This window comes from Rhinolophus hipposideros, assembly GCF_964194185.1.
Source record: "Rhinolophus hipposideros genome assembly, chromosome: 3".
Classification (NCBI taxonomy): Eukaryota; Metazoa; Chordata; class Mammalia; order Chiroptera; family Rhinolophidae; genus Rhinolophus; species Rhinolophus hipposideros.
The window spans coordinates 75,132,600-75,157,992 of NC_138049.1; the positions used below are offsets into that span (position 1 = coordinate 75,132,600).

The 25,393-nt window shown below is 33.4% G+C and overlaps 1 protein-coding gene across 50 annotated transcripts in view; it reads right to left on the bottom strand.

Moving 5' to 3' along the window:
• The window catches only part of RIMS1 (regulating synaptic membrane exocytosis 1), a gene marked incomplete at its 5' end in the record, with an annotated part of 450,322 nt that overhangs the window by 108,740 nt on the left and 316,189 nt on the right, over positions 1 to 25,393 (bottom strand). For 7 of the 50 annotated variants that reach the window (XM_081034434.1, XM_081034425.1, XM_081034458.1 and 4 more), the window contains 6 exons: positions 1,943 to 2,014; positions 9,471 to 9,554; positions 15,736 to 15,825; positions 20,201 to 20,263; positions 21,855 to 21,980; positions 22,719 to 22,875. In XM_081034434.1, coding sequence (XP_080890560.1) covers positions 1,943 to 2,014; positions 9,471 to 9,554; positions 15,736 to 15,825; positions 20,201 to 20,263; positions 21,855 to 21,980; positions 22,719 to 22,875 — 592 coding nt within the window. Of the gene's footprint in view, positions 1 to 1,942; positions 2,015 to 9,470; positions 9,555 to 15,735; positions 15,826 to 16,284; positions 16,399 to 16,723; positions 16,802 to 20,200; positions 20,264 to 21,854; positions 21,981 to 22,718; positions 22,876 to 25,393 lie in introns of all 50 variants that reach the window. The other 43 variants (XM_081034414.1, XM_081034424.1, XM_081034456.1 and 40 more) reach the window with 13 other exon arrangements.

Here is a 25,393-nt window from a genome sequence, read left to right on the forward strand (position 1 = left end):
CACTTGGAGTTAAGCACCTTCAGCTGATCTAGAATCATCCAACATTTTGTAAAACAGTATCCGATTGTCAAAAAATCATGTTCATTTATACATCCTAAATACAAAACTGCAACATAGTTGCCACTCAACTAGAATTGTTAAGTGAATTAAATAAGGCTGAATAGAATAAGAATTCAACACTGAGGAAAATTTTCAATCAACTCAAAATAATTGAAATTGTGTGTGCATGAGATAGAGAGGCTAAAAATGATGGGTGAAGATTAAAAAATTTACAATGCTATTAAAGAGATTGCGGTTAGCTGAGTTTACAGTAAAGAATACACAAATACAAACATAATCAGTATTGTTTCATCTATTTATCTTCTATCTATCTATAATCTATCTATCATCTATCTGTCTGTCTGTCTATCTATCATCTATCTGTCTGTCTGTCTATCATCTATCTATCTATCATCTATCTAATTTATATATCTAAACTGCTGGAACTCTGTGCTTCACACCGTTCCTCAATGTCCAACTCCTTTGTAAAACTGAATTCCACCTCAACATTTTTTTGAGTTTTCTGGATTCTTTTTCCATTCTAAGTTCCCTAAATAGTCAGTATCTCCACAGACCATTACCCAGAAATAAATTCCATCTCTCCTTCCCACATTCATTGATGTGACTAGTAACTACTCATTTTTCTGATCTCAACTCAGAGGTGATATCCTCTGGAAAGCCTTATTTTTTGCTGCTCATTATTTTATTCCATAAACTTAGCACAGAGTGTGGCGCATATTTGTTAACTGCACGAATCACTGCACTGTACAGATTCTTTCTTGACCACGCCTATTGACAGCTGAGCTGGTGTCTTGCACCTACTCTTGGAACTTTCAATTCACCTTCTAACATGTTGTCAGTTTTAGAAACTCAACACCAATCATCTATACCCATGCTAAAAGCCCATCTGTCAAGGGATCATGGAATAAAGCAGAAATTGAAATTCTGTAGCATGGCTGAAAAGGTCATTCATAACATAATCTCTAAGGATTTCTCCAGTTATATTTTCAGCCCTCTCTCCCATCTCCTGAATCCTATTCTTCCTCCTAAATTGGGTATGGTCTTCCCAAACTCAGGAGATAATCCAAGCCTCAGTGTTTTCTCATATCATTTCCTTCTCAGAGAGCACTCTACTCTTCACATCTATTTTTATATATCTGGACTTAGCTCAAGTGACACTTACTTATGAAACATTTCCTAATTTCATCCTAATTTTTCCCTGTGTTCTCACTGTATCTCGTGCATACTTCTGTAACAGTGAATGCATTCATTCACTCACATCTATGTCACCCTATCATTATTGGATTAATAAACATATATTAATTGGATTTTGGTGTTTCTTACAGCTGTATTAAAAATGTGTCAATATCTTGCACCTAAATATTCAAAAAATTGAGGAATTAGATGAATTACAAATGAAAGGTAAGTAATTATAATTTATACATTAACTCAGCAAATATTTTTGGTTGTAATATACAAGTAGAATCTTAGATTATCCATTTGCAGAAATTTTTTAAAAAGATGGCATTATTCAGATAACAGACACTGAAATAAAAATATTCACATATTTCAGGTACTATGTTTATTGCTACCCTTCAATTATCTCAGAAACAAAATATTAATGTCCTAATATGTACATAAATGTGGATTTAATTCTCTTTAATAATCAGAATAATCACTAAAACAAATACATGAGATTTTTCTTCAGGCTTAAGATTTAAGGTCTGCCTTCAAATAACTCTTGTTTTCTGAACAACACTATTCCTATACAGATTTATTTACAGGAGAATCTTTCAACATCACAATTTATGTTTAAGGACGGATCATGTAGAATGAGAGTGAAGGCACCTTGAATATATTAGTAAAACAGAAAAAGGCCCACAAAGCACAACACCAAGCCTACCTTTCTGCATCAGAGGCAATGCCTTTCCTAGTCTGTTTTTGGATGCTAGATCTTTCAGACTTTCTGGAGTGCCTGTGGAATGAAATGTTAAAGAAATACAAAATATATGATGAATAAAGCTACAATAATATTATCCAATGATAAAAGCAACATACATGAAAAATGGCAACTACCTTACCTAAATGGTTTTGCCAATCAATACTTTTTAAAACAAAATGAAAATAAACATCAGAACTGGTACAGTGTGGAAGACACATGTTGGCCAACAGGACACACAAGAAGCTGACGTCCATCAGTCTAGACAGGCAAGTGTGTGGTAATGATTTAATAGGGACTCCTGCTGAGCAAGTGTGTCTCTCTTAATGAGTAAACAAATTCAATAGTGAAATGTAGTGATGACCAATGTGACGATAGAAATGGTTAAGGTGCTGAAAGACCACAAATGGGTGTAGTGACCTCACTCTTACAAGTTGAAACTTGGTGCTACAAACATTTTTGCTTTATTTTTTTCTCTCACAAAATAATAAAAAGAAAAATGGTACAGTAAATGTTTGTTATGAGAAAAGTATTTTAAATCAACTATTAAAGTATCATAAAGGTGTTTTTGTAATCATATAGCATTTTAAAAAGCTAATCACGTCACAAATCAGAAACGAATATAAAAAGTAATCCAATGTCACAAATTAAAGAACGAATGAAGTTCCGAATTTACTCTGTGTCCCCAAAGTGCATATATACACTAAGCATTTGGAAATTGAACTGCATTTTCCCATAGAAATAATGTTTATATATAAAGCTTACCTCCCTAAGGCAAGTTACGTACGCCTATTTTATTTAAAATGTGTCTGGACTACTATATATTTGAAATAAATATAAAATATTGTGGTCAAGAAACTCACACATGTTAAAATAAAAAAGGGAGAAACTATAAAAAGGAATGTGCACTTTTATCTCAATAATCGATTTTCTACAATTTATTTTTATTTTTCTTCCCCAGTATCCCTTCCTTTCACCAATGTTAAGGAGACAGCTGTTTGTCTTTTGACTGAGATATAATTGAAATATAACACTGTATTTGTTTCAGGTATACAACATAATGACTCAATATTTGTATATAATGCAAAATGATCACCACAGTAAGTATAGTCAATGTCCATCACCGCAGTTACATTGTTTTTTTCTGTGAAGAGAACATTTAAGATCTACTCTCTTTTCTTTACACTGTTTGCTTATTAATGCCCGATGTCCTGAATGCCCAGAATATGTCAAGCCCTGCACAGCACTAGGGGCACATATCCAAGTACAAAGGCTGCCTTCACAGGATGTACACTTCTGGGGCTGCTCATCTTTCTCCATCACTTTCATTATTGACAAAAAAACTAGGTTAAAACTATTTTGACCCTCAAATTCAGAATCTGGGTTTGACCTTTGTGTTTTTCAGCCTTTTGTCACTCTGACATCTCACTTCCGAAGAGATAAAAAAAAAAAAAAAAAAAAAAAAAGAAAGAAAAAGAAAAACAAGGGAAGAAATAGAGAAGGAAGATATCTTTCCCTAACCACTGTCCTTACTAGTTGGAAAATGAAGATATATGGCAGACAACTCTATGCCAGGCATTGAGAGAGGCACTAACTCATTTAACTTCATGACAGTCCTTTAAGAGCTCATCTTTATTTTACAGATGAGGAAATGGGCAGAGGGCAGGGCCACACAGTCCTGGAGTAGCAGGAGGTAAGGCTGTCTGGCTCCTGAGCGTGTCTGTTATATACTGTCTAGCAAAGAGGGCACAGGGGGTTAACTGTGGTGCCTGCTCCACTGGGCACTCTTATTCAAGGGGAGAAGAAACCATGAGATTGGGTCCAGGCCTAGGAAAGCAGTGAGAGATGATCTCTCTGATATTAAGGGCCACTTCTTTACTTTGTTGATCAGATTTCAGGAGGGGGGATGGTAGGGTGCAGGAGAGTGGAGAAGTACATTCATAGCACAGGACTGAAATCAATGGTAGGCGATTGTTGGGAAGGAAAGGTCATTCCTGAAACAAAGGGAAGGGAGGTATATATATATATATATATATATATATATAGCAGAAAGAGTTGAAGGAAAGGGAGGAGAAAGACAGAGTAAGGTCTGCAGGCCTAGTAGGGATGTCAGCTCAGAATAAAAAGTAGTATATTATTATGGGAAATTAATGCTTTGCACTGGGAAAACAAATGTTCCTTTTGTTTTCTTCAGCTCAGTGAGAGCCAAATGCAAGCATAAAGTTTTAGGCCAATTTATGAATGCACTGTCAGCCAAGGTTTCACTCATTCACTCATTGAACAAACAATTGTTGAGCATGTATATATGTCAGGCACTATTCTAGGTGCTTGTCTGTGAACAAAACAAAGATTTCTGTCTTCAACCAATCTAAATTTTATTGGTAGAGGACAAACGATAAGAAAAAGAAAAACCCTAAAACAAGTAAATTAAATATGTTAAGTGATAAATGCTAACAACATCAAAAAGTAAACCAGGGTAAGAAGGATCAGAAATGTGTGTGTATAGGTGCCAGGGGTTTGGGGCAGGTGAAGATTACAATTTGAAGTCAATGCTCAAGGAAGGATTCATTTTGTGTGAGTTGGTGACATTTTAACAGGTACCTAGGTGAGGGAGTTAGCCATGCATATACCTATAGAAATCATGTCCCAGGCAAAAGAAACATCAAGTGCACAGGCCCTAAGTCAGGTGTGTGGCTGGTATGTTCAAGCAACAGTGAGGAGAACAGAAAGGAAAGTGTTGAAAGAGAAGTCAGATGACACGAGTTTGGGCTGGGAGGCGAGGGATATACAAAATCTGCTAGACTTCTGTGCAGACGTTCTAGCTCTGTACAACTGAAGGGTTATAGGCACCTTGCAAAGCTTGTCTGCTTTTCCTCCTATCCCTACTAATTTTTATTAAGATTAATCTTTCTAGACCCAAGTGAGACTTCACCTTTCCTGTAAAACGCTTAACTCTTCCTCTTCTCACCTCCTACAACTGAATGGATTCTTGTATTATTATCACAATAACTGACGGTGGTGATGACGATGAGGAGGATAGAGATAATGGTCGTATCTAAGAGCCTGCCGTATGCAGCACTTGACCTGCATATGTCATTTCATCTCCCCAGTCCAGTGAGGTAGGTACTCTTTTATCCTTTTTAAGAATAAGGAGATTGAGGCTTGGAGAGGTGAAATAATTTGCTCTAACTCACATAGTCATCACATGTCAAACCATGAGGTGAATTGGCTCCACAGTAATTATAATATCACTGAACACTCAGCATCTGTGACCTAAATGACAGTGGAACATAGGAGCTAAAACTAGAGTCAGACTGGGTTTAACCTTGGCTCTGTTTCTGTCTAGCTAGGTGATTTTAGTCAAGTTGCTTAACCTCTCTGTGCCTCAGTTTTTTCCACCTGCTAAGTGCCAATAATAATAGTACTCACGATATGTAAAATAGGAAAGGTTAGAACAATCAACCTCTATTTATATACTAAACTATTGAAACTATTGATCATGTAATCATAAAATGGATCACAGTGAAACAAGCTACCTTCTACCTTATACTACCCTTGTAAGTTCCCTGTGGTCAGAAACTATGTCTGTTTAGGTTAGTATTGTAACATCAATGAGAAGCTGCTCCATAAGTATTTGTTGAATGGATGGTTAAAAAAGTAATATTTTGAGTATTATACTAAAGTTTGAGAGTTTAAATAGTTACAGTAAGTGAAAAAAAACTTAACTAGGGCTATAAAATTCAATTTATATCAAACACATTTAGAAATAAAACTTTACATTGTTTTCTGGGCCTCAGTAAAATATAAAATACCATAAATAAGAAATGCCCTTTGGCTAGCGCTTTATGCATAATGAGTGCCAGTCATTATTATCGACCATATGTATGCTTATCACCATGCAACAAGGCAGCCTAGACTCAATTTGAGAGTTCAATTAGAGTTTCAATTAGAATTCAGCTAATCCACTTACAACCACCTAAATTTACAGATGAAAAAACTGAGTTCCAGAAAGTTGAAGTGAATTCTCCAAGGTAATATAGGCCTTCATTAGTTGGTGAGGACATCACCATCATGTCCCCATGTCCTCAGATTCTCTGCCCATGCTGCCATCCAGTGACTCTGAATGACTTGATGTTACTGGAGGAATTCCCGGACAGAAGTGAATATCATAGAGTTATAGTGTTTCCACGATGTCTTATTTTGGGTTTTAACATGCTTTTCGTTCTTCTAAAAAGTTTGCAGTTATTTTATTATTTATAAAGAATGTGTGTTTGGATACGACATACAAGAGTCAGAAATGCTGAGTTTTTTCTTTACTTCACAATTTAATAGTTGTATGAGTTTGGACTTATGCTCCCTAGTTCACAGGGCAGAAATGAAATTCTTTAAAAATCATAAAGGGACATTCAACTGTGAGGTAGAACAATTGTTTTATTACTAAATCAAAGCAAGATTAATAATCAGAAAAGTGAGGGTGTTCCTATATAAATCTCATTTTTTAAATTTTCTATTTTAAGTTATTATTTTATTAACCTGAGTGTGGAGATTCATATAATGTACTAATGAAAAGAAAAGTAACTGTTAATCAACTGTGAGCACTAAACTCAGAACCTTGACGCTTCAGGGGCATATTAAAATACATTTTTTTCCAACTTGCTATTTAATGTGAAGCAACTAGTCGATCTAAAAGTTATTAAGATTCATAAACAAATTTATATATATATAGGTTCATAAGTTACTATTTACATATTAAAATAAAGCCATTTACAAATATTCTTTGCTATTGGAATGATGATTCTTAAACGTCTTAACATTTTTAGTAATAAAACTGCAAGAAAATTTTCACTATAAGCATATAGTCAGATTCCCTAGGGCTACAAATTTATGTATTTTTCCTCATTATTATTTTAAATATACAACTTTGAAGGAATATTCCTAGATCTAGATAAACATACTTCTATGTTAATTTCAAATAAATCTATTATACCAGTTGAGATGACAGCAAGATTGGTTACTGTTGAAATTAAATTATGAACAAATTATACATTAAACGTGTGTGTGTGTGTGTGTGTGTACGTGCATGCATGCACACGCACACTGAGAAATATGAGGGCAACTAAATGCTTTCCAACTTACTAGAGAACTCTTTTAAGCAAAAATTTACATTTTGTATTATTTGTGATTTTCAAAATTATCAAATATGGCCCCAGTAAAGGACATCCAAAGGTTGATTACATAAATTGTCACTGATTTAGAATATTTTCCTAGCTACCAGTACCTAGGGCAAAAGTTACCTTGAACTTTTGAACACTCACTGTTTCCAAATAGATGTTATGTTTACTTTATTTGCAAATTGGTAGAAACTTCTGAATGAGTAAATAAAGCTGATAAGAGGTGAAATACAAGTGTTAAGTTTTGCCAAGTGCTTGACGTGGTTAACTATGAACTTAGCATCTGTTGATGTAGTAATCTCTTTCTTATTTTTATGGGCACGCTTTAATAAAATACTTTAATAAAAGTTTATTGTAAGTAATTTTCTGTTCCCTATAGAAATAAATCACATTATCAAGACACTTAAAACATATTTTATGGTTGAACATAGAATGTATTTACCAATAAGTCATATAAATGTAAAATGTATATTCAGAATTATGTATTAGTAAGAATTTTCTTTGTAATCTGATCTAAAAAAAACACTTGTGATCTTAAAAATCTACCCTTAAAATTATGTATACAACATATGGTATAAAGTAACAATTCATGTGTCTTAATGACAACTAATTCACAACTAATCTTCCTCTCATATAAGTAAGAACTAAAAACCATTATTTGGATTTCCTTTTTGCTTAAATAATACCCAGATAAACTTATGTTTATATTCATTAGAAAGACCATCTTATTTAATTGTCCTGTATTCAAACAGTCTTTACATAAGATGAAATCCATTGACCTATTTGTTTTGGGATAAATACAAAGGCTTTCCAGAACTGTCTTTTATAAAATGAAAGTCTAAGTTCCTAGATGGCTAAGACCTTGTCTTTCTCAAATACCATTGTGACTTGAGCCATTAGAATAGCGCACACAACAAAGGCACAATAAGTATTTATTTGTTAAATGAATGAGTAGCAATGCAGATATAAATTTTAATTTCAGTTATACAATTACTTTATATTCTTATTGGATAAGACTAAATTTATAAAAATGTTTAATGATTTTAGAAATCAGATAGTAGCAGAATTAATTTTTAAATTCAAAATATATAAATATAAGCTATATTACATAAATGTCTTAAAGACTAAAACGTGATAAAATATTCCTAAAGTCTTCATAAAATATCAGTTTGTGGTATTTTACAACATTTGTACAACGACTTATTAATGTTTTCTGACAGTGTTTGTTTGTGTTACTTTCAAATTGAAATCCTTACGATATCAAGTTGACTACTTATGGATACAGAAAATAAGTTGTGTCACTCTTAACTAAGGCTACAATTACTCTGCTACATACACACATATTTTTTTTTAAAAGAACCTGTATGCTGGCATGACTAGTTGTTCTATTTCTGAGATAGCATGTATATTTATCTACTTAATAAATATTACCCATGTGTTGACTGGATTTCTGCTTACACCAGAAGAGAAACATCCAAAACACCCAATAACTTTTTGTGACTCGCTGGGAAAATATATTTAAAGATAAGGTCTGTATATAACAAATACCATAAAATAGGAGAACTGAGTTAACTACAATTGAGAAGGTCAACAAAGCAATGAAAAATATGTATCACGGCACTTCTGACATATCAAAATGAAGTGGATTCAAAGCACTGGTGCCATTTTTAAAACCTTGTGGACTGACCCTAGCTGTAATGATGAGCAGGAAACATTTTCCTAAACATCTATCCTATACTAGCCCTTGACAATATTTGGTTTAAAACACAATATTCATAAAATATATATGAACCAGGTGATCTACTCTAAATCAGACATTTAAAAATATATCCCAAAGTCTAAACTTCATTATTAACAAGCTTATGTAGTAACAAAACGAAACAACCAAGATTAAACCATCAACCAATATAACAAAGAACAGGTTCTGGATAGGTTTAACATATTTTAAAGCACCTGAGAATTTTTACTTATGTAAACATTAAACATGTACAAAAACAATAGTTAAATATGGTTTTAGAAAGTAAAAAAACAAAAGCAAAAAAAACTAAAACATGCTCATGATTACAACAGAACTCTTCCACTGGAATGAATTTCATTGTGTTTAAACTATGCCATTCACTTCAGGGCATGCTGCCTTCATTTCAGTAATTCTGAGGTGCTTTATTAAAGATGGATGCATTTATTGATGGAATCACGACATAGCTGTCTCTGGCTCCTGAAAGGAAGCATGTCCCAACCAACATCTCTCTTGGCTCTCCTTCACTTGGTGGCCTACAAGTCTCTCGAAAGCCACTTGTCTGTGAGGAGGGGTTGACTAGTACCTGTCATTCTCCGGAGATGCATGCTGGATTTGAATCCTGGGGCTAGGAGGTCGTCTCCTATCTAGGGAGGGGGACCATCTACCCCTGTTTGCCCAATGAACAAGACAGGAAAAAACAGGACATTTAGTAACTCCTAAAATAAAAGACTATATGGAACAACAGGACTGGAAAAATACCCCAAAAAGGCAAAGTGTGGATTCTCTGCTCTATAATTTACTCTTCAATTTTACAAGCCTTATAAAAATAAATTGTACTATAATATTGTAAGAAAATAAGATTTGTAACCTTTGAAGTGAATAAACACTTTGAGAAGTTTGAAATCTATTGAGTGTAATTTTGTTCTTTTAAAATGTGTGTGTATGTATACATATCTAAACATACACATAAGTATGTATTTAACTTTAAGAATAAAAAGATGCACCCTTAAGAATCTGCCTTATGTTTGAATAAAATAAGTTTAAAAGCCACTGGTGCTTATTTTATACTAGGCCTTGAAATTACTGGATAAAGTGGCAAAGATGAGGTGTACAGATTTTATACAAGGCAGAAACACAATTTAACTGGAAGAAATAAAACTGTTCTTTAGTGTATAAACAATGACATGGAGAAATAATTCATGGGAATGCTGGAAGTGAAGTCTTAACAATTTTTTTTTTTGGAGAACACTGCAGTGTTTTAGCCATGGAGAACATGACTAGCTACCGCAATTTAAAAACTGTGAGTAAAAAGCACTGATGAATAAAAGTGGGAAATAGAGGTAAATGCCAAGCTAAAATAGCATTACATTTCAAAAAACGTGTACTAATCTTTACTTGCAAAAGTAGTTCTCAATTGGTTACATTTTTTAAAATTTCAGCATTTATAACAATACATTTTTACGATTAACAGATAAGTAAAAGTTGGAAACTTTGTTCATTCTTTCATTAAACTATCTTGAGAGTCTCTGTGTAGAACCAAACATTACAAGTATCCAGTCAAAAACCGAAAAGGGACTGACCAGGCCAGGTTTGGAAGTTTTTGGAATTTTAAGCCCCTTGGACATCTGTGCTTAATGATCAGCCCTAAGTAGACAAACTTGGCATGATTCAAATAGGGCTTTGAGAGACTGTGAAGCAAATAAAGATATTCAATAGCAGCATTTAGGCAGAAGAGGGAATTATGCAGCACATATTCTTAAATGCGTTCCATGTTTTTGCAATTAAAAACACTTTGCATTAATTTTAAATTATATAGTTATTTTAAATTATTTAAATAGTCGATCAATCCAATCTGAATGCTTTAAAACATATCTTTTCACTTTACTGGCTTTTGTTCTGCAAATACAATAAAGAAAAATATTTCTCAAATAAGTGAAAACAACTATAACCACACTGTGTTCTACATTGTTATACTCAGCTATGTTTTGTATTTCAAAACACAAAAAATAGAGTTACGTGTAACTTTTCTGTAAAGGGATAAGTAACATTAACTCCACAGGGTTATGAGTAACCTTGCTTCCTGAGGTAAAATTCCAGTCCTTGTGTTTATTTAAACACAAAAGTAAAGAAAAAAGTAAAGAAAATGCTATAATTATGAAACATGCAGTGAAAGCTATGAAGGAGAAAGGTGTACATTTAGAAACAAGCAATTGTGAATGCAAGCTATTAAAAGGTAATCTTTGAAGAAAGATTTATCGTAATACATGTATATATCTGTGCACTCAAAGTCCTTCTGAATATGCTGATACATAGTACCAATATAAAACAATCTCTTTGCTTCCCTCATATAATTGGTATGATAGGAGCAGGATCAATTTATATCCAATTTTTGCCCAAAGAATAGATATTATATACATTTTAATATCAGACATTTGTGAGTTTTAATATGTAATATGCTTTACATGCTTTTAAAATGTATATAACTTTCCTATCTTTTTTCCCTATCGCATTGAAGGACCAAAATTAGAATCTCTGTCCCCTGTAATTGAACCACACACATAGCTTCAACTTCCATTTTCATCTTAGAAGCCAACATGGCAGATTATGTTGTAGTTATTAATCATAAAGTTGAACGAAACTAGCCTCTTCTTGATTTCTCTTTCCAAGACCAGCTTGCCTATAAGTTACATTGGTTAGTTAGGTTATGAGTACTTTAATGTCAGGTATTCTAAATTCATTAATTCAGGGACATTTATTTGTTGGGAGCCCATCTCTTTCACTGGGCTCAGAACAGAAGAAGAAAGGTGACTTGAATGGCTATGGGACTGAATTAACAGGCTACGAGCTCCTTGTATAAGGGAACCATGATGTTTTGTTTTGACAGATACATTAACAACACGTAGCACAGAATAAGTAATCAATTAGCATTTGTAAATATTTAAGAAGATAAGGATATAAGCCTCTAGGTTTTGTGGTAATACAGGTTAAGAAATAATGAAAAGCTTAACTAAGAAATGAACAGTGTTGAGGGGACCCACTGATAAGACATAAAGGAACTAGAACTGACAGGCCTCAGAAAGCAGTTAAATGATTCTATGTTATGGCTTCCCCGCCCCCACCACTTGGCATTGACACATCTTAAAACAAATGTGTATGTGTTTAAGTGTGTAATTAACACACACACTTGCATATGTACACATCTTTCAATGGGGCATATCTCTTGACACAACACAGTTAAGCGGCTTCACTATCTAAAAGAGAAATTATATGGAAATATAAATCAGTCATTCCATATATAGTTCAAATAAAAATATGTGTGAACTACTGTAACATTGGAAACCAAATCTGAAAAAAATGAGATAACTGATCATATAGTATGTATTTTCATACTATTCCCATTACTCATTTTAGTCCTTTACATATTTTCCCCACTATTGTTTTAAATTGAAATTAATATAGACAGTTATGCTTTGAAATAAGGTGCATTTATTTCAATTTAATTTACAGTTGTTACGTTTTAGGTAGGAACCTCTCGTCCCTTAGGCTTCAGGTTTCCATGTAGAGGAAAATTCATTCAAGTAGTGTTCCTGGTCTCTCTCCACCCTTCCCTCTCACCCCACAAGGAAGGAGGAGTGGCTTCTAGGAGAGGTGACCATTTTAAAGAATTAGGCACTGATGACTTAGCCCTTTCTGGATTCCTCCTTCCAAATCAGGCTGCCTGCAAAGAGCAACCACCAGAGCAAACAAACCCACAAAGTAGCTGAAAGATGGAAGGTCTCAGCAGTAGCAGGATCCTCTTGTGGTTCAATGAATCTGGCTGATTCTGGGGTGAATAATTAGAAAGCTTACAGACCTAAAGGCACAGCTTCTAAATTTGTCCATTGTATTTATGGTGATAATTAGCTCTCCCATCTTGCACTTTTTGAGTCTAGCTTACAATTAGATCCAAATTTGGGGGCAGATAATAGGGAGTGTTTTTTAAGTCCCCCAATCCCCCAAATTGAACATTTATTAAGAAAAAAATAATGTTATTATACGAGATGGCAAAGGGCAAAAAGGAGATGACCCCCCCCCAAGGAGTATAGTAGCGTGAAAGAACCAAAAACACTACTAAGTAAAACAGAATGTGTTTCAATAGCTATATATAATAGTACATGGGCCCAGAAAAGAAAGTCAATGGTCTGACTGGCAAAAAAAAAAAAAGGGAGAGGGGAACCATCTGTGTTGGTGGCGGGGGTGGGGTGGGGGGAGCTGGGGGGTGGTGGTAGTGGTAGTGATGGGGTGGTGGTTAAGAAACATTTTATAAAAGATACGGTTATTTGACATGCAATGTTGAAGACTGAGTAGAATTTTTAAGCAGACAACAAAGGAAAAGAGCATTTTAATTTTAATGGAAAGAAAACCAGGGAGATAAAAAGTAATACAAACTAGAGCATATGAGAAAATTAATGGGGGCAAGAGTGACACTGGAACTGGAGATGGGCTATAATATAATCAAGCTGAGGGATCTGTTTTGGAGATTCTCAAAAGTTAATTGATAGGATTTATTGACTCACTGAAAGTGAAAGAGGAGTAGAAGTATTTCCAGATTCTGTGTCTGGTTACATGTCAAGGCTATAAAATGTGAGAAAAATTTAGAAAGAGGAAGCATTTTGCTGTAAAAGGATGTACGGGGAGATAATGAATGTGATTTAAACTTTGATATATACAGGGTCTGACAACCATTTATAAAATTAGGCCAGCTACTCAGGGGTAAGGTCTGGCCTGGCCAATCAGGTGTTGTCTTCATATGTCTTACAGTGGAAACTTTGGCTAGAAATATAACTTCAGGATGGAAAGTCTGGGACAAAAGATGAAAACTGAGGATGGCACTAAGAAAATCCCTACTAACAGAGGCATAAGAAAATCTATAGCGGGTACTTAGGAGAGGAGAGCTTCAAGTGACAGGGCAATTAAATGTAAATGCTGAAAGATGCTGCAGGACAACCAGAGCCAATATAATCTAGAGAAGAATCTCAGCATAGTGGTGGAGTGGGAGAAGGAGCAGAAGTCATACTGCAGGATTTCCTGGAAGATTAAAAAATTGAGGGAGTAAGTAGAGACTACCCTTTGATGACCCCTCAGTAAGGCTATGGTTTTTATGAAAGATCAAGAAAAAAGACAAAACATTCAAGAAAAGTAACTACTCTCCAGTGACTCTAAAAATCAATGTCTCTCAACATTTAAGCAATGATTTGTTGTGAAATCTGAGAAAGGGAAAGTTAATAGCAGGCCTGTAACTTATTCCTTCCCCATCAGGGAACAAGGGGGAATAAATGACCTCAAACAGACTCTCATAAAAAGAAAGGGAAAGTATAAGAACAAGACTTTCTTGTAAACATGCAGTGGTATTTCCTAGTGAAAAGATAAAGGAGAGTCCTTATCTATTAGATGTGTTTAGTAGGATATAAGTAGTCTTTCTAGATCTTTTATTGTACATCAACCCCAAATTATATATATATATATATATATATATATATATATATATATATATATATATATATATGTATATAATATATGTGTATGTAAGAAAAGAAAATAAAACAACTTCAATTGTGATTTTAGAATAATCTATAATCATTTCAACTAAAAAATCTATTACAAAGGTAAAGGAATACAAAATATAGTTAGGTTTCATTTTTTTCTATCACAAATTTTACAAATATAAAAGGATACAAAATAAAAAAAAGATTTTTTAGTAGAATCTTACAAAGACACTAAAAGTAGGTATATACACTTACTGATACCTATTATTCGATTTTATTCTATAAATAAATATCTCATAAATGAATGACTGGAATCAGACTAGAAATACTGTTAAAGAAAAGCTTTCAGCAGCCTTTAAAGAAGTAGATTACATTAGCACAACTAAATATTTTCTTCATGATTTGTAGAGTTAGTATGCAAGTTTCTACTGAATAACTGCTAATTGAAAAGAGATAACAACAATAACCCAAACTATCAACTATGACCAAACTTACTGGAATAGAAAGTTCCATCTAATGGAAAAATTAGCTGCTCACAATTCGGAGACAGTGTAACACATAATCACTGAATACATTTGATTTGAAATCAGAATTATGTATTAATCAATTAAAAGTTTTGGTTTTTTTTTTTCATAAGAATAAGGTATTGATGAAAACAAAAGTTTTAAGCAAAATTATGCGTGTACACACATGTATACATATATTAAGTGCATTTATTTTTTGTGTGTTTTTATTTTTTAAGGCATCAGGAAATCTATGGGGAACATGCAACTTTTTGCTGTCAAAATATAATATATTGCAAAACATGATCTATATCAAAGAGCAGTTCGATCCAGAAGTGAATACAGATGCACTAGGGACATACTCCATCTAAACAGAACTCTTGTTTTGAATTTATGGAAGATTGTTGTGAAACCTATAAATATTATTTATCAGTGGAACTATTAGAAACGGGATCCTCCCCTTTAGATAACTCACTAGCCCTTATGACATTATCAGCATACTGAAGGCTCCCTGAATAGTATGTAAATAAAATGACTGAAAGCAACAGAAGGGGAAAAGCAGCAGCCAGAAGCAGTTACAAATTACATCACACCATTTGCAACAACATTCAGGGAAATGTGTGTATATGGACTCTTGGGCTTGTCCACATACACATATCTCTCTATACACGTGTATAATAAAGGAAGGGGAAATGTAGACAATTAGCAAGGTGAACATGAATGAAAAAACCTGTGAAAGTCACATGAAACCAAACAAAGTGACTGAAAAAGAAATCACTGGTACAAATGATAGGAAATTAAGAAAGTCTTTATTTTATACCTTTCTCGTTCTGGTGAATGCAAACTAGTATCTGGTCTCAAGCAGTTGGTACTAGCACTCCTAGCCCTGTCAAGGGAGGGCTGCAGTTCACTAGTGCCAGTGCATTGCATCCAATGGTAGAAGAGAAAGACAAAGAAAACAAAGAAAGGAAGACCGTGTTAGAGAGTAAAGCATAAAATAATGTCCCCCTTACATCAGATGTAGAATCACAGTGATTCAGTTCATAAGAGTGTGAGAGAGCTGACAGGATGACAGTGTAACATTTTGTTTAGAAAATGAAACTAAACAAAGATTATGCTTGAATTGCTTGGCATAATTGTTTTTCAAAAAGGGTCTCAGACTGAAAAACGACACTAAATCACACCTACTTATGAAAAAACTGGATACAGAAAGCACTTAAACAAAACGCCTAAAAGTTCACCACCAAGGACAGATGCCACACCAAAACAAAATGAAGGACATCAGAGGAGAAAAATTTTACAACTCAGCTATTTTGGTTCACAACACTAGACAAGGGAAGTGGAAGGTATGACTTCCACATGTTCTTACCTAATCATTATTTCATCAGTAAATCTCAATACTCTTGAGTTAAAGCAGTCAGGACGAAGGGGAAAGTCCTGTCTAGTCACTGATTTGGTTTTAGTATGTGCAGGCAGAATTGAGCTTCGCAAATTAAAATTATCCAAAAATAAAATAATATGAAATTAATTATTACAATTAAAATCAACAAGTAAAGCAAACAAGATAAATGACAAAGACAACTAGAATTCTGATATTTGAATAAGTAGATTTCATTTAGAGAAATCTTCTAGGATTCCTACATTTTATTATTAAAACTATTTTTAGATACCATTAATTTAATGCTTCTCTGTGTATAATTAATTTCAAGGGAAATGTTAATGCTTCATTAGAACGTAAATATGCTATTTTTAATAGGCAAAGAATTAGGGATTAGTTTATAACTGGGACTCACTGTCATGATTCTTACCTGTAAATATTCCAGTGAGAACTGTTCTCTAACAAAGGCATCTTGGGCGGTAATGTTTTATAGTGCCTTACAAGATGTCTGGAATGTGGCCAAACAAACACACAGGAGACAGAAAAATATATATGAAGCAAATTTTACTAGGATATGAAAAAGTAGAAGGCCTACAAAACTACAAACATAGATGGAGCATTTGTGTTTTTTTTTTTTTTTTTTTTCTGAGAAGAACCATGATAATTATTTGAAGGTAGGATTAAAGTTAGTAAAATATGAAATCACAGACATCTATCTTCATAATTAAGATAATGACTCAATTATAATTCAATTGCCTTAATTTGAAAAATATCTGCTAACTAAACTACTGAATCACCAATGTTTAAATTTACTATTTAATTTCTGATTTAATAGGATACCTGCTTCTATGGAAGTAAACAACTCATAGCTTAAAGTACTAGCCAAATAATTTGTGAGATTTGTGAATTAAAATGTGGTTAAGAGTTACTATTCAAAGAACATGCAAAGAGTTGACTACCATTCCAGGAATGAAGTTGGTTATGGTACTCAACTACGGTAAAGAAAAGGGGAAAAGATTAATAAGGGACTCTATTGAAGCAAGTTCTTCCACGTACAAGCTTCTGGATCGAAATCCAACCATAGGTATAATTTATCACTGGAAAGTGGGTGAGATGGGCATTAGATGCCAACCAGGATACGAATTCGGATATGGCAGAAAATGGCAGAAACAAGGCCCAACTTTATCTGAATTCCTTTAAAATCAATGAGGCCTTCTGGATTGTCTATACCACCAAGGGCAAATTAGGTCCAGTTAATAATTTTTTAAAATATTAATGTTTGTATAAATTGTTCATTATAAAAGTCCGTTGTCCATTTTGACTTAAAGTATGATAAACAGAGAAAGGAATACACGTTTGCTGAGGACATACTGGTTCACTCATGTTTATCCTATGGTAGAATCCATGGAAATATCTTAAAGCTTTAGTTTGAAAGTCTATTAGAGTCCCATATTTAAATGCAAATTGATGGCAGATTTGACTAAAACTAAGGATTCTGCCTGCTTTACAGACAATAGTCTTCAACTCCTAACCTTAGACAAATACGATTAGTAACAGGTTGCTATATAACTTTTCTAAGCAACTGGTTCAAAAGTGTTTTTTTTTTTTTTTTTTTTTTTTTTTTTTAAGGAAGTCTAACAGGAGTCAGCTGAGAATGGGAAAATGAATGGGAAATAGCATATAATTCGTAATATGAAGGTCTAAATTCCCACCATGGCTTTCCCACTCATTGGCTGCTAACCTAGGTAATTCAAGTCAAGTGGCTAAGCCTTTTGCTACATCTATAGAATGGGGAAACAATACTTAAAAGGGATGCTGTGAGACTCACATGAGGTAACAGGTATAAAGTATCTAGGGCATAGTCAGGCAGCCACAATATTTTCTGTATAACACTACTTTCTCAGGACATATTTTATGCAAAAGGAGTTTGATGGTTAAATAATGTGAGGGAAAATGGATTAAATAATATGAGACAGATTTCTTGAGTGTATGACCTTTCTGTGCTACGCATATTAAATCTCCAGGGAGGGGCTTTAATTCACAGTTTCCAAAATCTGTTTGACTCAAAAACTCTTATTGGTGGAATGCTGCACAGGAGAAACTAACTCCTCAGAACATATTTTTTGAAAAACTAGTTCTGTGGAAAATGTCAAATAGACCTGATTTTGAATCCTTGCTCTGTTACTTATCAAATTAAACTTTATCATCTTTCCTCATTTGTGAAATGAGGATAATATTTACCTCATATATTTACTGTCAGGAAATTGAGCTAAAGTATACTAAATACTTAGCACTATGTTTGGTACTCAATGAAAATTATTTTCCTTATTTACTGGAAAATAGTATATCCTCAAATTTTATTCTGAAAATTCCTAAATAAATATACGATGTATTTTGAAGATAAGATTGTACAAAATGATTAATCTAATAGTATATCATATTGTTTAAATCTTGATATTTCACCTTCAGAAGTAGAAAATAAAGAAAAGAAAAATACATATTTAGTTATTCTATTTAGACTATTGGTGTATGTTAGCAATACCCATACAATCGTACCAGGTCACACCAGATACCTAATAAAAATAAAGTTCTTTTTTGTTTTGTTTTGCTTTTTTTTTTTTTTTTTTTTTTACAGTTATACTCAGATCAACAGGACTATGAGAAAACTTTCTGAATTTCTAAACAAATCATTCTTATTAACAAACTGCTTGTCAGGAAGAACAACTAACAGTAAGTCTGGATAGCTGAGCATTATAAAGAATTTGAGTTAATTTTTACAATATTTATGATTTTGTATTTTTTTTCCCACTTCACAAACGCAACTAACATTTCTTATTTTTTTTCCTGTGGCACTACAAGCAAACATGGCAGTAGTTATCAGTAAGATAATTTTTATACATATGAAAGTCAAAACAATTGTTCATGACCACGTTTGCATTATTGAGCAGAACCACTTGGTCCACACAGACACAATAATTCTGCACTTGTTTGTCCTTGTACTGCAGGTACTCCAGTTAGAGCTCTTTCCTTCTCTTTCTTCCTTACTTTAGGGCAAAATACTTGACAGAGTTTGTGTTGGTTTGTTTCACCGACTACTTCTTTACCTTCTATTAACTCCAAACTGACAAGAAATATTTACACAGTCTATGGTATGAGTCATCTGTAAGAAGATTTATTTTGGATATGAAATCCAAGACGGAATGAGAAGAAAATAAAGTATCAGGTTCTAAGCTCCAATTTAGAGAATATTACATCCCCTTTTCTTTCATCTTTAAAGAAGTATCATATCATTACATGTCTTTATGAGAAAGTTTATACTGCAGCATTTCTGAACTGGAGAGGGGATAAAGGGGGGAAAGGTTTAAAAGATAGCAGGTCAGATATCCTCATTCTTTAACTGAAAGGAAGTTGAAGCTCAATCATTAAAAAGGAACTGGCAAAAATGTTATTAACAACAAACAAGATAAACCACAGTAGATTTCAAAAGGAAATATAAAAGGCTAAAACAAAACAAACTCATAATCATGAAAACAGTAACACTGCCATGCACAGAAGATGAGACCTGTAGTGACTAGACAGGAATATGCATTGGGAGTAGGGCCTCTCACAGGCAGTACTTAGAATTTTAATTGCAGAAATTGGTTCCTCAGTTTTAGGAATGTGTCAACAGTTCCACAGAGGCTTATCACTCTCTGTATTTTGAATCTACAAATAATCTGCCTGGATCAGAATTAAACTGTATCTGGAAACTTTCCCACAACCTCCACATAAAACGAAACAAATTTTGACTACTTGGGAAAATAATTTTATGTATCTGTAATTATACCACGGAGGGAGAGATGGAAGACTAGGAGAATGGAAAGAGAGTCATCACACACAGTTACCATTACCAAATCCCTGTATTTACCTGGCGGTATGTAGGCATTCTGCACTTCGTCCTCGTTTTGCTCTGGGCAGCATAAGAAGCTCACTGCACAGACAGGATGGGTGGTGAGTGAAACAGATAAATTATGAGGCATTAAATGACATGGGATAGGCCAATGGTATGCCGATGAAAATATGAAGAGGGAAGAAACCAGATTGTCTGCACTAGCATATTTGCTTGAGAGGTTAAACAAAAATAAACATGACAGTATTTTAAAAAATTCAAACAATAAAGTACAAACATTATGGTCAAAGTCCTAGCAGTTGCTGATTTGCTATCATATTTCAAAGTGATTTTACAGAATAGTAAAACAAAAAACTAAACCAAACCTTCCCCCAATAAGACAGAAATCTATTTCCAATTCTAGACACTTGGGTATTTTAACAACTTTTAAAAGGCCTATAATCCTGGCCTTTCTGATACTAATGGGAACCCTCAAATTTTTTATTTCTTTTAAGCAACTTAAAGCATAATAGTTTTCTTGGCTTTTATTGTCACTGAAAATACAGTATCACATGTTATGTTTCCCCTTAACCAACCAAGAATATACTTGATTAGGACTGTTTTATTTAAAAAATTGGTAAAATTTTAAAATAAAGCTTTAATTCCACTCTATTTAATGCCCTGGTCTCCTTCTTGTCCCTCCTCCCCTAATCATGGTGGCCCCAACGAATGTTGACAAAGTACCCCTCATTCAACTCGACTCAAACAGTTGTGTGGAATCCGATTCCTCAGAGAAATCCAAATACCCAATATAAACTCCACTCTCTGAAGGTCACGGCACCTGACCCTGTACCCAATATAAACACTCTCTGAAGGTCATGGCACCACTTTTCACAGTAGGATGACAATTAGGGAGGTAAGAAGCTCTGCTTGAGTTCTGTGTCCCTGACTACAAAGCAAAAATCAACCATTTAGCACCACTATCATTTCCCTACTCCTCCCTGAAAATTTCTCCACTTCAAAAAGCCAGAAGAGAACATTCAACAAGGTGGGTATAACACCTTAACGCAGACCCTGAGCTTGTAGTGAGGCACAGATAGTTGCTTTGAGAAGAAAGTCTGTGGGCATGCAAAACAACAGTCACAATGTAGATTTTTCAGTAATTGTGTCCAGGAAGTATTTGGTCATAAGAAATAATCCATCTCAATATTTTCTATTTTATGGAAATATATTTCATAAAAAGTAGGGATACAACTATATTATTGAAGTTCTCACAGAACCTCTGCGACACTGTCTTTCAGATGACCTGTGTCCAAAATTTTTAATAACATAAAATACACAATTTTATAATTACATAAATAACATACGAAAGACTGCAACCCAAAAAATATAAAATATTTGAAAATCGCATATGTAGGCTCACTTCTATAATTTAGCATAGTATCTAAGTTAACAAAATGCTGTTCATTTGAACATGGCTAAATAAAAATTTTGATCTAAAAAAATGCATATATTATGACAGTATGTTAACCAAATATTTTCTAGAATTGTATTTCTGTTAGCATATCTTACCAGTTGTTCTTGTTCAGTTTTGAGTGATGAAATACTTTTACTCTCTACTTTACTATATTATCCATCATATATTAAAACAAAGAAAAACTGATAACGTTTAGATCATAATTTGAACAAATACCTGTCTTGTTCAGATAAATACTGACTATCCACATCTCTGGATCTGTGATCAACTGGACTTCGGGAGGCATCATGGTGTCTGGTTGGAGAACGTGACCTTCTTGTTGGATGAATTTCATCTAAACTCCTAAAATGATTACAAAAATTCATATGCATCAAATGGTGTTATCGTTTTAAATCAGAAAGGCAGACTAATGGGAAAGAATTGATAATAACTGGCAAACAAATGAATAGCTTCAACAGCGTTGGCATCATAACCAAACACCTATATTATTAATGACTTATAGGTATTTATTCTCTATGAGTACTCTGCCTCTGCTGCATTTTTCCCACCTTCTTTTGCACCACTATCAAAAAAGGACTACAGTTTTTATCTGCACACTTAATTAAAATTTCAGAAGTGCATTTCATGAAATAGAGTGCTGTATTACTTATGTATTATACACTTTTCCAAGTATTTAAAGTGCTACAAAGACACAATCCTAAATTTCCTGAAAATACGTTCTGCTGTTGAATCTCATCCTCTTTGTCACTTCTCTCCATAGGTTTGATCATACCATACGATTTCTTTTAACAGGAGAGAAAACTGGCAAAGGAAATATAAGACAGTTATTCAGAAACTGTGCTTAGGACGTAAAATTCTTGCATTCCCTGGGAAATTTCTTGAGATTAATGCACAGAATGTTGAAATTAAAGAACAAAATTCTGGGTAGCGAATAAACAGGCATTTTTGCCTACAAATGATTCTGAAAAAAGTAACACGATTGACCAAACCATTTCATTTCAGTGAGAAGCCTGTGGTAGTTTACATGGTATTGTAATAACAAAGTCCTGTCAGGAACACAAAGTCCATTGCAAAGCCTACCTCTGTAATGGCACATTTGGTAAACGTGAACGCGGCCTTCCCTGATCATCGCCGCGATGAGGAGATACTGAACGGGAGCGGTGATGGGTTGTTCTTTGCTGTTCTGGCACAGTTAATGTTGTAGATTTACTTTCTCTAGTACTAGATCTATAACCTACTGGCAAGAGTACACACAAAAAGCAATCAGTATTCTCCTATAATGTAAACATTAATGTGGAGATAGCAAGTTTAGGTATCTACAGCAGCCACTGATCTATTAAGATAAATGCCATGCAATCAGTATCATTAGCTTTACTTTCAAAACTATTAAGTGTGTATGTACACACCGTGTAACAACATATACATGCATAAGACAGATTACTGTTGGTTCAAAGGTACCATGAAGATTCTGAATATAAATATGACAATTGATGCCTCAAGCATTATGATAAGTTGGGATACTATTTTAATTGAAAGAATGAATGAGTTAAGTGATTTTTAGCAATGAAAATCAAGCATCTGAGAGGGAACTATAGTTAATATACGAGTCAATGCTTAGAAATTTGGTGTCTCTTTAAATGCAACTTACTTTTTCTCCCGAAGGCTAAATTATTTTACTTAAATTTCTGATCACTTCACTAATAAGAAAAGAAAACTTATATCCTACTAATTTTAATTACAAAGAATAGTAGTAGACCTTCACTGTTACAAATATTGATCATGAATTTTGCAAACCTCAGGTAATACTGCAAATTTCAAATAAAAACAATGAATGGGATGGAGATAACTATGGCAATAATGGAGAGAAAATTAACCCTCTGAAAGACACAATCTTCAAATCTACCCCAGACATCTGAAACTATTCCATAAAGATGTCAGCAGTAACATAATTAATACAGTTAACATAATTGCAATTAAAAATCTAAGTCAATCTCCTCTGAGGCAAAACTTTTTACATCATCTCGGATTTTAAGATAAAATAGTAATCTCAAATCCATGGTAACAGTTTAATTAAACTTTTTTCACAGGGTCATTGTTCATATTATTGACAGGAAAATAAAAATTCTGTGGCCAAAAGAATAATAATTGTTTATACAACTACATAAAATGTCCATGAACCAGGAAAACATTAAATTTAACTGGGCAGCTTGAACTGTTATTCATTTATTTACTTAATAACTCCCACATTATTTTAAAAATGTGCCATGAAACATTATTAAAGGCAAACTAAATAGATCATTATTAAAAGCAGACTAAAATTCTCCAACAATTTATTTTTTGTGATTGTATGATCTTTTGACTAAGTTTAACGTAGAAGGTCTTAAAACGTTTCATAAGTTGCAATTTGACAACATTGAGACCAACGAAACTCAACCATTTTTGTCACTCTAAAATCATCGGTATGACCAAACAATATAACCATAAATGTTATTTCATAAACTTCCGTTATGTAACAAAAATAATAGCAATTAAGCTATTATTTTTAGTTTAATGTAGAAAGTTTCTTTGTTGTTGTTCAGATGTATAAATTATAATGTTAAGTCAAGAAAGAGCCCAATTACATTTAAAAGTAGTGGATTTATTTCATAGGTCATTATAAAAACTGGCTGTTTTCAAAGATATTTCAATCCAGGTCTGAATTACTTAAACATTTTAAATTAATATTTGGTATTATCTGATAACATTTGGTATCAATTATATAACAATTATGGAACGTCAATATTGAATTGGGAGCACATTTTCAACATTTCAATGAATATTCAAGATATATAAAGATAATTTTCAGATTTGGTATAAGTAATTATTATGAAATACATTTTAGAAAATTTAGGTATCTTATGGTTAAAAAGGTGTAATTCATCTTTTTCTTGGGTTCTTTGTAGTTACATAGAAATTAGTGTCTTTTTTAATCCTATCCTAATACACATTCATAGTTCTTTGCTTTTAACAAAACAGTTTGGTTTTCTTCATATTATGTTTAATTTAATGTTAATATGTATGCTACCTTCAGAAAAAGGTGGGAGGGAACTGCTATTTTATGCTTATTTCAATGCTTCTGTTGGCTCAAAGTTAGAAGTTAGAGGGTTCTCTTCCATTTTCTGAATTTGTAGTAATGCTCTGAAAAGCTGAGATTGCCAGATGCCTTGCCTCAGATGAGGGCAATCTGTATAGGGTTATTTTCATTCTTCTTAAGTAGAAATAAAAATAATTTATTTCAGATAACAATAAGGCTATGATAACTATAAAGGTAATAAAATGTTGTCCCAGAGGCTTCAACTGCTTTCAGAACCTTAGATTCCCTAACTGGGAAACATAGTAAATATATCACACAAGAGCATGGAACTCTGTGGTTCTGAGAAAAGTCAAGGTATTAGAAAGTTTAAAGTATAGCTATGGTAGGAAATTTAAATCAAGCTTTTGAACTTCTTAGGTACAACCAGAAACTTCACTGAGTGCATTAAAACATATGTAGAACTGGCATCTACATCTCTTCATACTGGATGCTAGGAAATGTAGAAGCAGATCTGTAATCAGCCTCTAAAAGTATATACGAATGTATCAACACACTTGTTCGTTAACTTATCCCCTCACTTTTTTTTTTAAGCTGGTTGCCTTTATTTCACCCATGCTCATCTTTCTCTTTATTGAAAATGTATTATATAATATTGAGTGGCTTGCTATATATATATTTGCCA